Genomic DNA, 13,502 nt, shown 5'->3' on the forward strand with positions numbered 1-13,502 from the left:
TACTGTCAAAGGCAAGCTGGAATGGTCCAAGGAAGCATAAATTGGTGTGACTCATTCAGACCTACAGCAGACTTTAAACATCTCTGATGCAAAGAATGTCAGAGGAAATTATCTAATGAGACTTTAGTGTCAGATTTTAATTTTTTTTTTAATATGTATGTATCAAACAAGGGAATATCAGTACAGCAAAAAGTGATAATTTTATATATATTCTTTTGGAGAAGAAAAAACCCAAGATAATATTGACTTCTTTTTTATCTTCCAAGCTCCATGTGACTGTTCACTGATCCTTGATATGTAAGCATTTTCTTAATATTTTAAAATGAAGGAAATGGAAATAGATTGTTAAATAACTGCTCAGATTCAGGCAGTGAGCTGATCACATTTGGCAATAGATTAAAGGCAGGCAAGATCACAAAAGATCAGGTTTTCTGTGTTGGGCTTTTTTGCTTCCCATGGACAATTTTTTGTGTCAATAGTTGGGATGAACTTCTGAGTGAGTTTTCTTCTGTTTCCAAGATGCTGAAGGAGGTAGTTGCTAAGACTCTTCAAAAACATGGAATTGCAGAAGATCATAAGTGCTTTGCATCATGCAGCCAGCGTCTATTTGAGATCTCAAAATTCTACTTAAAGGTAACTAGAAGACATACTCTTACAGTTCTTTATTCTTAGTTAAGTGAAACCACTCCTAAATAAAACTTGAGATAGCATGTGGGATATTCAGAGTTGATTAAGCTAATATTTCCCAGTGGTGTGTTAGTCATGTGTAGATTGTGTGGAGAGACCTTTGGAATTGTTGTCAAATGGAGAGGGTAGTTTTGCAATATAGTTTGGTGGGGTTTTGCTTGTTTTAAAACTTTCTAAAGCAGTAGCCCTTTATACATAGTGAAATAATATGCTAAAGCATGGGCCTGTTAGGTTAGGTCACTCTTAAGAGCTGCAACAGCTAAGGAGGCAATAGAATATCTCCCAGCTGTAGCTGTGACAGCTCAGCTTTCTCCCTTGTTCTAAGGTTGTTGGCTCAATAAGAATCTTACAGAACTGACTCAGAAATTGCAGTTCCCTGACATGATGTTCTCTATTATTTAACACATACTGGCTCAGCAGCACCCTGTAGAATTGCATCAACCTCATGTTTAGGGGGAGATGAGAATTCTTTCCACAATACCTAGGAGACTGTGAGTCAATGCTGAAGCCCATATTACTTGGTCTGAGCACAAAATCAAGTTAATTACAGTATGGAGTGATTAAAAGCTATTGCTCACCAGCTGAGCTGCTGTTTTGTTCATTTGCACGTGTTTAACCTATCACTGTGGGTGAACCAGCTCAGTTTAGTCAACTTCAGTTATGGTGCTTTGAGCTAAAAGAAAGCTGAGCAGGGCTGGATGCTTACACAATCAGAACATCTTGCTGATAAGCACCAGTTTCTTAAATAATTGGAACACAGTTGTGCAGTCATTCTGTAAGTGCTCCCAAAATCTCCCTAAAATATGCCCTGAAAGAAGATCTCCTAATCCAAAATCAGAAAGGGCTGCAGGTAGGGATGTGTAAGTAGAGCAAATCAGGGTTTGTGGTTCTATTTCCAGTAGAAAAGGAAAAGGAAGAATATGGCAGTGATCCTGTCCTTTCTAGAGAGATGTGTCACAGGATTGTGTTCTCCTGAACTGGCTTGCAGCTCCAAGTCTGTGGGAGTCCTTTGAACCCTTTTGTGTGCTGCATAATTCAAAAGCATGGTAACATAGGTATCATTTTCCTCTGGAGACAAGTAGTAAATGCATTTTCTTTCTCTCCAGGCAAGGTTTTGTTCTTGCTTTGTTTAAAAGAGTAGATGAGGTTGGACTCTTTAAATGGACTGCAAAACAGAAAAGCCATTCTAGATTTTTTTCTCTTTTCTGCACTGGTTTTCTTTTCTGATGTCTGCCTCTCTGTTCTTTGCCAGAACTCTGTTTTACAGGGTAAGCTCACAGCTGATTTCCATGTTTTTATAGAAACAGGATTTCAGTCAAGACTGTAAGAACTTTGAATATCATTGAAGAAAAAAATTCTGGAAACTGTGCAGAAAAATGCAGAAATTTAGGAAGACTCAATCATAATTGAGTAATAGGTTTGGACTGCTGTAAGGAAACCTGCAACCCATTGGAATAGACTTTAATTATTGTCTTTTTTTTATTAAAAAAGCAAAGGCAAATAATTATTCTTTTCTGAACAAGATGATAAAAGTGTAACACTGCCCTGGTTATCAGGGCTCACATAACCCAAATTAGATTGCCCATATACTGACTTCTGTGGCTTTTTGTTTCATATTTAGGACTTAAAAACATCTAGAGGACTTCTTGATGAAATGAAGAAAACAGCAAATAGCAATGCTAAACAGGTAAGACCACATGTTTATTTGTTCCTGTTCATAGCCACAGGATGGTTTAGTCCATAGCTTTAAGAGATGAAAAGGTGGGTGTTGTTTCACTCTGATCTCATACAAACTCTCTCAGGCAGTATTTCCAAGGCAAAATTCCCAGGTATTGGGTGGTATTTTAGTTACAGCTGCCAAGATGATGTGCCACAGTGAGAAATGGAAATGAAGACAATAAATGTTTCTACATCACTGAAACAAACAAACAGGAAAAAAAATAAGAGATGAAATTCTTCTTTAATTAGGATCATTAAGGAGTTCTTCTTTTCTTGTGTTGAAGGAAATAACATTTCAAAGGTTAGGAAGTAATAAGCAGGTCTATGAAAGGAAATAAATTTTTTAAAAGAAGCAATGAAAATGAATAATTTTAGACTTGTGAGTAACTGTAAGGACAAGGGACATCAGGTGGGGTTATTTGTGCATAATGTGGGACTTCCATGCACAGCAGCACAAATTAAATGGAAGAATTTGCACTGAGGTAGGTAAGTAACAGAATACACTCTCAAGAAAGCTGCTAGTTCCCAGAGAATTTATTCTGTGAGAGCAGTATTAGCTGTGTTCTGTGCTGTATTCCTTTGTAGATTGCTTTGTATAGATGATAAGGTTCAAAAACTATATGGGTTGTGATGTTTGGTGTTGAACTGGGCTATTGTGCTGATACACTGCTTCTGACCTCCATCTTTGGGTAGAAAATTGGTCAATTTTTGTATATTTGCTGTTGGCAAAAGGCATAAAAATTGGTGTTCTCCTAAACTGCTCATGTCCCTGTATTAGAGAGTATTTTGAATTTACTTTACAAAAATATAATTACCAAGGACTAGTCAGTGGTCTGAACAACTGCCCTGTTTGGAAAGCAGCAGTGATAATGGAGGTAGATACAGCAGTGCACAAATTATCCTTCATTCTTTCTTCTCTGGGATTAGGAACTTTTACTGCTGGAAGCATGAGCTGTTTGGCATTATGTGCACCTTCTTGCTGGTATATGGAGAGAATGGGGTGAAGTATTTCAATTCAGGGATTCCAAAAATGCCTTTTCCTAAAGAACAGAGCATTCTGTAAGATCAAATACAATTCTAGGGTAATGCTGTTTCCTCTCAGATTATTAACAATACTTTCTTCTCCTGAGTAGTTTGCTTTTAAATCCTGTTGAGTAGATACTACACAGATGGTGACAAAGGACTGAAGAAAGAATTGGTAACTATGAGCTGTTCTTAATTTGCTTTCAAAACCAGGAGGTGTGTAAATTGCTTGTTTTCTCATTTATTTGCCCAGGTGATTGAATGGGTTTTGGAGAAGACCAGCAAGTAGAGGCACTGGGTGGATTCTGTTCACACCTTCCCAGGAGCTGTGGAGACAGAGCACTTCTGACTTGAGAGGCATTATACTGCCCAATGCACACACAGATCTGCACACTGGGAGGACTTTGGTCAGTGGAGTTATATAGACTCATTCTTCAAGCACAGGAGCAAGGTTGAAAACTTTTTATACTGCAAGTTTTTAATTTTTTTTAAAATTCAAATGAAAAGAGGTTGTATTTTATATGTGTATTTATTATGTTTGTTAAAAGGAATATGGCTTGACTTGGTTTATAAAGCTTTGTATATTTTTCAACAAGTGTATTTGGTTTTTATATGAATAAAACCCCCCACATATTTAATTTTAATAACTACTACTTTGTTTTTCCTTTTTGTGTGAAGATCTCTATTCTGCTTCAGCTAGCTCTTGTATAAACAGCTGTTTACAGCATCAGCCATTGACAGTGTATATACTAATTAAGAACAGTTCCTATTCTTCTGCAGGTAAAAACAAACACAATCAGAATTTGACTCATAATTATCTCTGTGTTGTAATATAGGGAAGAAAAAAAAGCATGGCTTGAAACTTGGTGCAAGGTCCCATTGAAGAAAGTTTCTTTGTTTTACAAGCTGAATTTTCAGTGTAATTTCCTGCATGCTCTTTGTGACACTCCTTAGAAAAATATCTAAGGAGAGGTCTGAGATTTCTTTTCCTGGAAGAGGAGAAAATCAAAGCAATAGTGGTAATGAGGATGGTGAGAGCTGGAAAAGGGCTGGTGTGCTATGCTGAAATGTAAGGAAAAAAGAGTTTCTAGCTGCGTTGCAAACACAGTAAAATACTAAATTTGGCCTCAGTTAGTTTAAGTCTCTGGCATGTACCTGGCTGGGACTAATGTAATTATTCAAGTTAGTATTTTGTTGAGATGAGGAGTTCCTATTAAGCTTTCTGTATTAAGGATTTCCTATTTATCATATAAACTAACAGGATTAAAACTGATAGAGATGCAGGGCTACTGTTTGCTATATTATCCTGAAAGGAAAATAGATTAAGCAATACAAATATAAATGAAATGTAATGTTGTGAAAAAATAATCGAACTAAACCATGTGGAGGTTAGACTTAATACTGTAAAATCGATGCTTTCTCTAAAGAGCCTTCCTGATTTTGGGACATTATTCTTTGCTTAATTCTATTTGGTGAAAAGCTAAGCCCTAAGGAGGTTTTTCATGTCCAACAGGATCTTGAGTTCAACTGTTCTGTTCCTTTGTTCCCAAGTTTACCAGTCCTGAACTCTACAAGACCTTTCCTGGGTGGGTGTGTACTTGGTTTAACTGAGCTGCAACAGGAGAGCTCTGAAGTTGTTCTGCTGTGACAGTGGGCTCTAGTGAGTACTGTGTGCATCTAAGCCCAGGACAAACATAACTACTTGTAAGATGGATTTCATTTGTCTGCAGAATGCCACACATCCATAGCATCCCAGTTTTAGTGATATGGTGAAATAGAAATGAAATGAAGAGAGTTATTTAAATAATCATTTAATAAGTGCATGCACAGAATTGCTCCAATGTAATGATTACTGTGTATGGCTCACATTTCTTTGCATTCATTATAAAAACAAGAAAGTAATCAAGACATTAACCTTTCTTAACATCTTATAGTGAATCAGGAAAGTCTCTACTTCTAGAGAGAGAAAAGCTGTAAGCTGTAGCCTTATCTCTTCAGCCTGAATGCTGATACTTTTGTCTGAATACTAAAGCAAGCCACTGAAAGTTGTATTTTCTACTTAATTTTGGGAAGTTTATATATTTGTAATTAGAAAAACTTTGTAGTTAATAATAATACATAAGTTGATAAGTAAAAGTACAGAAGCTCTACATTTCATAAATCCTTGAGGCTAGCTGCAATGAGCAAAGAAAATACCTTCAGGAAAGTAATTAATACTTTGAACTGGTTTTCTTGTACTTCAAGTAGAACCCAATGGTTATTGGTTTAATTAATTCTGTAGAGTCAAAGACTGGCCTGAAATAATCAGCAGGGAAGCAGTTAGGGAAGCATAAGCATTTTGATGTATTGTTTTTCTGCACAATTCCCAGTGCAGAACTAATACACTGCTACCCATGTCTCATTTGCTCTTTGTGTTAGTGGCTTTTTAGGACAAGTGGTAGCTGGTTTATTATTGTGGCTTAATTACACTGTGCCCCATTTCAGCTGTGATAACTGTCCCTGTCCATGCTGTTTACCTACAAAAATGTAGGCACAATAATTTGATCTGGTCCACTGCAACAACACTTAACCAAATTATTTTACATCTGTCATAGTTCCAAAACCCCACACTGAGAGTTCCTGCATCTTGGCTGATATGCTGTAACTTAAGTGATGCAGAATGTAACATCACCCTTTGCCTCTGAACTTCAAACTATTTTCTTGTTTGTGGCTGCTGAACCCCCCAAATCAAGTCTGCTCTATGCATATTTTGGGCGCTTGCTTTCATGTTTTTGCAAATCAGGATATAAATCAAATTCACCAGTACACATTTCTGGTTTACCCATAATCCATCCATCTATATAACAAGCACATAACATAACATAGCATAGCATAATAACATTATGCATTATATGTAGAGGCACATTATCCATCCATGTTATGTGCTTATATTCCCCACAGGATTGGGGTAAGACAGCACTGATGTGGTTGCAATTACTTGGTGATATGATTACTTACAATATTACAGCAATTAATTTTAATTACATGGTGAGTATCACTGGGCTACCACAGAATTTAGCTTGGGTACTAACGCTTGTCCAAATCCACTTCTTTGTCCCAGCTCACAGTTCTCCCTTGGAATTTATTTTCTGAATTTGTTTCCTAATGCCTCTAATTATTTACACAAGCACAGAAATTCTGATGAAGGGAAAAAAATGAATAGCTAATCCCATGTGGGAAAAGCAGGTGATTATGTTCAACAGGAGGTTATCATCTCTGTTAAATATTAAAAAAGTTTTTCCCCTCATTCTTTTAAATAAAAATTTTGCAAGCATATTACTAACATCTGCTCTTTAAAATTGATGTCACCACTGAATTCAAAAGTGTCCATAATATACAGTGTGTGTATATATATATATATAAAAATGTGTAATACATACTGTATTAATGGTCTCTCTATATAGTAAATAGATTCAGTAAATAGCTAGTTATCAATCTGCCAGTTTGACTTTTATGGAAAATAACATAAATTTAGAAATCAATGGTAGTGTAATGATCTGGAGCACATCATTTCTTTAGGCTCTGATTCTGCTTGCACTGAAACCAAAGAAGCTCCAATTAAGTTTTAAGCATGAGTAAGAGGACACTGAGAATGCTCTCAGGTGGAAATCAGATCAGTCTCCCCTTCAGACCAGCTGAGCTTCCCGATGCAAAGAGCTGGGTGGAGGAGGGTGCTGCCATGTCCTGTGGGAGGAAGAAGTTCAAACATTCTGCAGAAGGAAAACACTTGTTTTGTTACTTGCAAAGGATCAATTCTAATTTTGTGGTGGTGATTTGCTTGGTAGCATGTCAAGAGTCTTGTTTTGATTTCTTAAGTACCTTAAGAGAGATTCTGGTTCCATTTGAAGGACAGGACTATCAGAAACACCAGTATGATTCCCTGAACACAATCAGATCAGCTTTATTTTTTTTAACAAACACTTTACATCATTTTTCCAATAACATTTTTGCTCCAATATGTATCCCAATCTTTCTCATGGTGAAGCTGCTATACAAACTTTCTGATAAGACCATTCCATTTATAGTAATTATTTTGTGAAAAGAGTGAAACTCTGGAATATCCCTTTTTAGGCTTTCCACAAGGCTGTTCTGTCATAACTTGGGTCAGACTGAAAGAAAAGGCTTAAATTCCCACAGTTAGCTTTTCCATTTGGGCCACTAAGTTAAGAATTAAATCAAAGGAGAAATAAAAATATTGTTTTCTCATAACCATTCATAAGAGAAAAAAGGCACATGTTGGCCTCAGTCCTTGAATGCAGAAGATTGAGCAGAAATTTCTGCTTTTTCTTAATTTTTTGTAAGTCTTCTGTTACCACCTAGTCCAGTATTAAGCAACAAGAGAAAGCATTGCAACTTCAGCAGACATGTCTGAATGACCTGCCCTGAAACATCCCTGTGGGATTTCAGTCTATTTTTTTTTATTTTAAATTTTTAAGTCATTCCACCAATGCAATTAACAGTTCCCTCCAGTAACGGAATTCTTAACAGAAGCACTGAAGTTTAAATGTATTTCTCCTAGCCCAAAACCAAAGGTCAGCCTTCCAGATAGTTTGTCTGGATACAAAGTAAGCTCACGTCACAAAAATCCAATAAATGACTTTATTAAATATATTCTTTTCCTCTAAAATATAAATATTCACTATACTCTTATAAATGTGGAGTAGGTTCATATTTCATTTGTCTATCCCATCCAAATATGAATCAGTCCAAAATCTGAAAATGAAGAAATAGCATCTGTAATCATCATTAATTTTTTTTCTATAAATATATATAATATGAATTTTCTTTGCAAACTGCTTAGTTATTCACTTAGACTTCATATAGTACTGAGCACCTTAGATTACATTTTGTGTAATTTAATTGTTGGCACTAATATAGGAATTTGTAATATTTACAATGCACATACATGTTAGGTATAACATTCCAGTGATTTGTAAGTGTTAAAAGGAATAAGGAAATAGTGCAGTATAGTTTACATATGGATTTAACCTACTCCTCCAGCACTTTTATAGGAGCCTATCTCCAAATTTTTAAGTTGTACTTTGGAACAGCAATAAAGATGTCCTGAACTGGTTTTTAAAGACTTGACACAAGAGCTTCCTTGGTAAGGTGACACGAGCTCCTCTCAGAGTCCCGTCCCCCTGCGTACCGACTGCTCTCAGCTTCTCAGATCTCTCCTAGAAGCTCCCAGGCACAAGGAGTCCCAAGGAACTGCCACAGAAAGTGTGTGACTGGCAGTGGTCACTAAATGAGAAATGTCCATCTGGAAACTACTGCTAAGTTAGGTAACATGTTACCTCCTTATTCATTTACATGAGGAATTAATTTTTAAGTGCAAGTACCATGGCAATAAAATGAAAGTGCAGAGCTGGGTGGATCTCCCCTGGCATGCCTTTCACTGGTGAGAGGTCCTGGGAGTGGGGCTGCTCTTCTAATGGGGCACTGAGCTGTTCTTCAGTGATTATTTTCTGTATTTATGAATTCAGCCCATCATCCTAATATTTTAATTTGTTTTGATGATTAAGATACCTATGGAATCACCATGTTTTTATGCTTTGAATAGACAACATGACTTATGCTTAACTCTCAAACTTAGCTCAGAAACAACATGGAACCAAAATGTCTTTTTAATTTTCTCCTTTGCCAGCCAAGTGATGCTGAATTGAAATCCATGTGCTTTCTCAGGAATAAAAGAAATGTTGTAATATGAAAACTGAACATCCACAAACACTGAATATATTACTTCCTGTCCTTCAAAGTGTGAATTTAGGGCAAAACTCTAAAAACAGACAAAACCCCACCCCTGTCTGAAGCTGTTCTTTTTAAAAAAGGAAGAACAACATAAGTGGCATCCCTGTTTTGCTTCTTCCTATTCCCACCAGATCATGTCATGCCAGTTTATTATATCCCGGTATGGGCTGTGTGTGTCATCTCTGGTGCTGAAAGTCAGTGTTCCTGCCTGCTTTTTGCTGCTCAAGTAGCTGTGAACAAGGCTGAAACTCACTGAATCATGTTTTGAGTCACAACAGTAAGCTGTGGTCAAAACAGTCACCAGTAAGGTGTGGGCATGGAGATGAACATCTTGTATTTCCCCAGCAAGAAACCTGGTCTTGCCAAGTCATGCCCATAGGAGCAGTTCCATGTCAAGGAGTGCAGCTCATGTTCCTGCCCTGGTGTATGTTCCTCACTGTTGTGGAGCTGCTTCAATAAATTTTTCACAAACTCATAAAATCAAGTCTTCCTCCTTCCCTATGTTTGTTATTCTACAAAGACCATACAATCAGCCTTGTCTGAGCAAAGCGGGGACTCAGTAGGGGTAGGAGGACAGAATCTTAGTATGGCTTTCTACTGGAAAACTGCCATGGAGATAACCTGGCAGGAGCATCATCCTACCTCAGAATGGATTCAGGCAGCTTTTACCTGAGCTGGGGCTCCCAGATAGCTGAAACTCATTAAGCTGTTGTGGGAAGTCACTATAAAAATGCATCCTGTGTTCATTAACAAAGGGCCCTCCTGCCTGTGCCCCCCTGACAGCTGGCTCTCAGTAGCATCCCTGTGGCTGGTCCTGCTTTAGCTCCATCACTAGAGATGTGGGTGACGTGGTTACTGCTTAATGTGAAACTGCTCCTGGGGGGGGCCCTCCAGCTGTTAGCTGCCCACAGCTGGATTGCTTCAGAGTGTCCACCTCAAAGGTTTGTATTTGCAGGCTCTGCTGGGTATTCATACAACAGGTTCTGGCAGTGCTCCAAAAGAAAAATCTGCAAGAGGTGCACAGATTATAACTGAAAGAACCTTTTACTTCCAGGTGATGGGACAATTTTTAGAGGATTTCTCCCCAATCAACCTTGGCTTGCATCACAACCAACAAGTGCTTGACTGCATAGCCCTTTACTTTATATAGACAAGTACATTGAAATAGGCACAATTTATGCTTCTGAAACATTTACATTTATGGTACTACATGCTTTTACGGTCTCATATGGGATTTCAAAATCCCATTTACAATGAAATCCCCCATCTTCCTTGACATGCCATCTCTTTAGCTGGTCAAAATGAAACCTGGGCCTCGGAGGACTGCAGAAATGACCACTGGCCAGTGCTGAGTCCCAGGCTGGTGTCTGCTGCCAGCTAGGACAGGTTGCTGCTGTTGACTGTACTTCAGATTAGTGTGGTTACCCCGTCTCTCTCTGAAGAAACAGATGGATCCCACTTATGCCACCAAGCCCAGTCTCGTGATCTTTGCTGACAGGAAGGAATGAATGATGAAAACAATTGGTTTTGGACAGGAATGAAGATCCAGTTGCTGAAAGTACAGAAAAAAGAATCAAGCTGAGAATTATAGCTCAAACAAGAAATCATTTATTGAGTACTCAAACTGCTGTCTGGTATTTTGAACAGGCTTCTATTAATAACAGCTCTTCTCTACACCATATTGTTGCTCCTTTGCATTCAGCTGCAACTATTTAGGTTACTAAAACTAATAAGCATCTTGGAAGCAGGTGAGATCTTGATGCCTCTGTCTTTGTATAACCTGGGTGAGCAGCAGAAAACTGAGTCAGATTCTGCAAGCACTTTTTCAAGAGGCTTAACCCCATCTTTTTTTGGCCATTTCTACCTGGGATGGTGGTAGGACTGGCTCTGTCTGATGCCCAATGCATCTGCTGTTGGTGCAGCTGAAGTACCTTCAGCCAGTGCTGCACAGCTGCTTCTCTGTTCTCCCACCCAGCAGTGAGACTGAACTCAGACTTTGTTTTCCATAGTCATGGTTCAGCTGATCTCACCACGCATTTGCTAAGCATGACAGGCTTGTCACTGTGCAGAGGCCCAGCAGGGTCACATCAAAACAAACCACGTTTGCCTTTTGTAGTGGTGCATTCTGCCCTGCTCACTCCTTTTTCCAGGCTGCACTGCAATCTGAGAAATGCTCATTAGGCCTTGGCCTTGAAAAGCAGCACCTGGGCTCATCCCTTCTAGAGCTTATCAGAAACACTGCTCCCAGGAACTACTGCTGTGTAAGGAGCTCCTGTTTTCTTTATGAACAACCTTGGAAACTGTTTTCCTTGCCTGGATAGCACATTTCTGTTCCCACACTTTCAGAGAAAGTCCCGACCCAAAGTTTGGCCAGGACAAAACATTGTTATGACTAAAGCTGACTCTTTAGTGCCCCTATAAACAGCTGTCCAAAATGAGACCCTTTGAGCTCTCCTGAACTGCAGCAGGCTGTGACCAGCATCTCCCTCTGAGTGGGGCCTCTCAGAGTCAGTGAACTCTCAGGTTTGCTGTCCTTGGAGGATCACCAAATAACAAGTCCTGGACTGGTACCCTCACTCCTCGAGGCCTGACCCTTTCCTGTTGCGAGATGCAAAAGCATCCAAAGTGAGTGCTTCCCTGACCTCTGAGGGGAATTTTTCACAGGGGAATTTCTTGCACTGACTCCTTCTGTCTGTGTGCATGCACCTGTGTATATGCTTTAGCAAATCTGGGAGACATGCTGTTTTCTTAAGATGTTTAAGAACCTTAGATATCTCAGTAAGTTAGGCCTGTAAGGAACATTAAGTCATAAGCTGTAAGCTAAGTTAAAGGCTGCTGAATGTTATTCTTCTCTTGAGCTGCCAAGTTCAACTTTGAAGGCATAAGTTAGGTTAAATGCTGCTATTCCTTGGTTAAATTGTTAAGTTAGGTATAAGTTAAGTGCTGTTCCTTTTTTAAATTGTTAGGTTTAAGGTATAAGTTAAGGTAAAGTACTGTAAGTGAGTGCTCTCAAGTTTTTAGGCCATGTTCCTTTTTATCCTTGCCTTCACTGTCCTTTTGACATGCACACCTTAACACACACACACACAAGCCCCCTAGATGGTTCTCAGTTCATTTCTGTTTTGATTGCCTCGATTTTGATTGCCTGGATTTTGATTGCTTGGTTTTGTTGCTGCTTTGTTTCCTTGGTGTGCCTTAATTGTCCTGTAGGCAGTAAAGTGAATCTTGCCAACAAATTCTGTCATGCTGTCACTAAATATTAAATCTGTTTTTTGCTGATACCCTTGCTGGTGATTTTTTAAGCAATCTCAAACACTCATTTGTAACACCTTTCCAGCAGTCATGAATCAACTTTATTGACAGCTAGTAAGAAATTCCCTTCAAAGCTGACAATAAGGAGTTTGCAGAGTATATGCTAACAAAGATGATGTTTAGAATTAAGTACCCACCATGTTTCGGAACTGCTGAAAAAATCTGGGAGGAAAAACTATGTTTACATTCGTAATTAATGGATTTAAACTGCTCATTGGAATATGCACCTTATTTTCAGGCATTGTGACAGCTTACAGGCCTATGCAGACAGTTTGCACAACATCAGTAGCTTTTTTTTTTCAGCAATGTTCAAAATCACCTAAAACATAGCTTGTTGTCACAACATGAAATCCCTATGTGTACATTTGAATTAATAAGGTCTCATTCTTAAGTTCTTTCACCCTCAGTAATTTAAAAAAGTGAAATGGATACATACAAAAATTTTAACATCTGGCTATTTAGAGGTACAGTTTGTTCTAAAATATGACAAACTTTAATTTCTGTATGGTTTTACAATTTTAACTGTCTTTTTAGTTTATCTCCTTCTAAAGCCTGATCATCATGCTGTGCTATACACTGGTACTGGAACCTGGCACTGGCCAACTGTTGGAATGGAACAGAATGGAATAAAGTTTTCAGTTGGGAGGGGCCTACAGTGCTCATCTAGTCCAACTTCCATTAGTGCTTCTCCACCCCCATAGCCTGTAGGACAACCAAAGAAATGGTAACATGCATCCCTTTGCTCAATGCAGTACTTACAATTTCTCCATCTTTTTCTCCAAAGTCTAAATAAAGCATCCTTATCCCATCATCTGAGGACATTTTCAGTTTTTCATAGGGATATTGTGCAATTATCTTGGAGAAGGCACCATCTTGTGGTTCAGTTGTAAGAGAAAATCCATGTTCATAATGGATGGTCAAGCGGCACTCCTGGCTTTTGTATGTGCAAGCTGGAGAAAAAAGATTTAGTC

At 38.4% G+C, this 13,502-nt stretch overlaps 2 protein-coding genes across 2 annotated transcripts in view; one reads left to right on the top strand and one right to left on the bottom strand.

Moving 5' to 3' along the window:
* Positions 1-4,079, top strand: part of MTBP (MDM2 binding protein) — a 28,640-nt gene extending 24,561 nt beyond the window's left edge. Inside the window, exons 20-22 of the mRNA XM_036404363.1 lie at positions 520-633; positions 2,309-2,374; positions 3,683-4,079. Coding sequence (XP_036260256.1) covers positions 520-633; positions 2,309-2,374; positions 3,683-3,718 — 216 coding nt within the window. The 3' untranslated portion in view covers positions 3,719-4,079. The remainder of the gene's footprint in view (positions 1-519; positions 634-2,308; positions 2,375-3,682) is intronic.
* A 3,260-nt stretch (positions 4,080-7,339) lies between these two features.
* SNTB1 (syntrophin beta 1) overlaps positions 7,340-13,502 on the bottom strand; it is a 113,394-nt gene continuing 107,231 nt past the window's right edge. The window contains exons 6-7 of the mRNA XM_036404371.2: positions 13,291-13,481; positions 7,340-10,771 (exon numbers count right to left, since the gene is read on the bottom strand). Of these exons, the coding sequence (XP_036260264.1) occupies positions 10,679-10,771; positions 13,291-13,481 (284 nt within the window). The 3' untranslated portion in view covers positions 7,340-10,678. The remainder of the gene's footprint in view (positions 10,772-13,290; positions 13,482-13,502) is intronic.

The sequence above is a fragment of the Molothrus ater genome, chromosome 1 (assembly GCF_012460135.2).
Source record: "Molothrus ater isolate BHLD 08-10-18 breed brown headed cowbird chromosome 1, BPBGC_Mater_1.1, whole genome shotgun sequence".
NCBI classification, from domain to species: Eukaryota; Metazoa; Chordata; class Aves; order Passeriformes; family Icteridae; genus Molothrus; species Molothrus ater.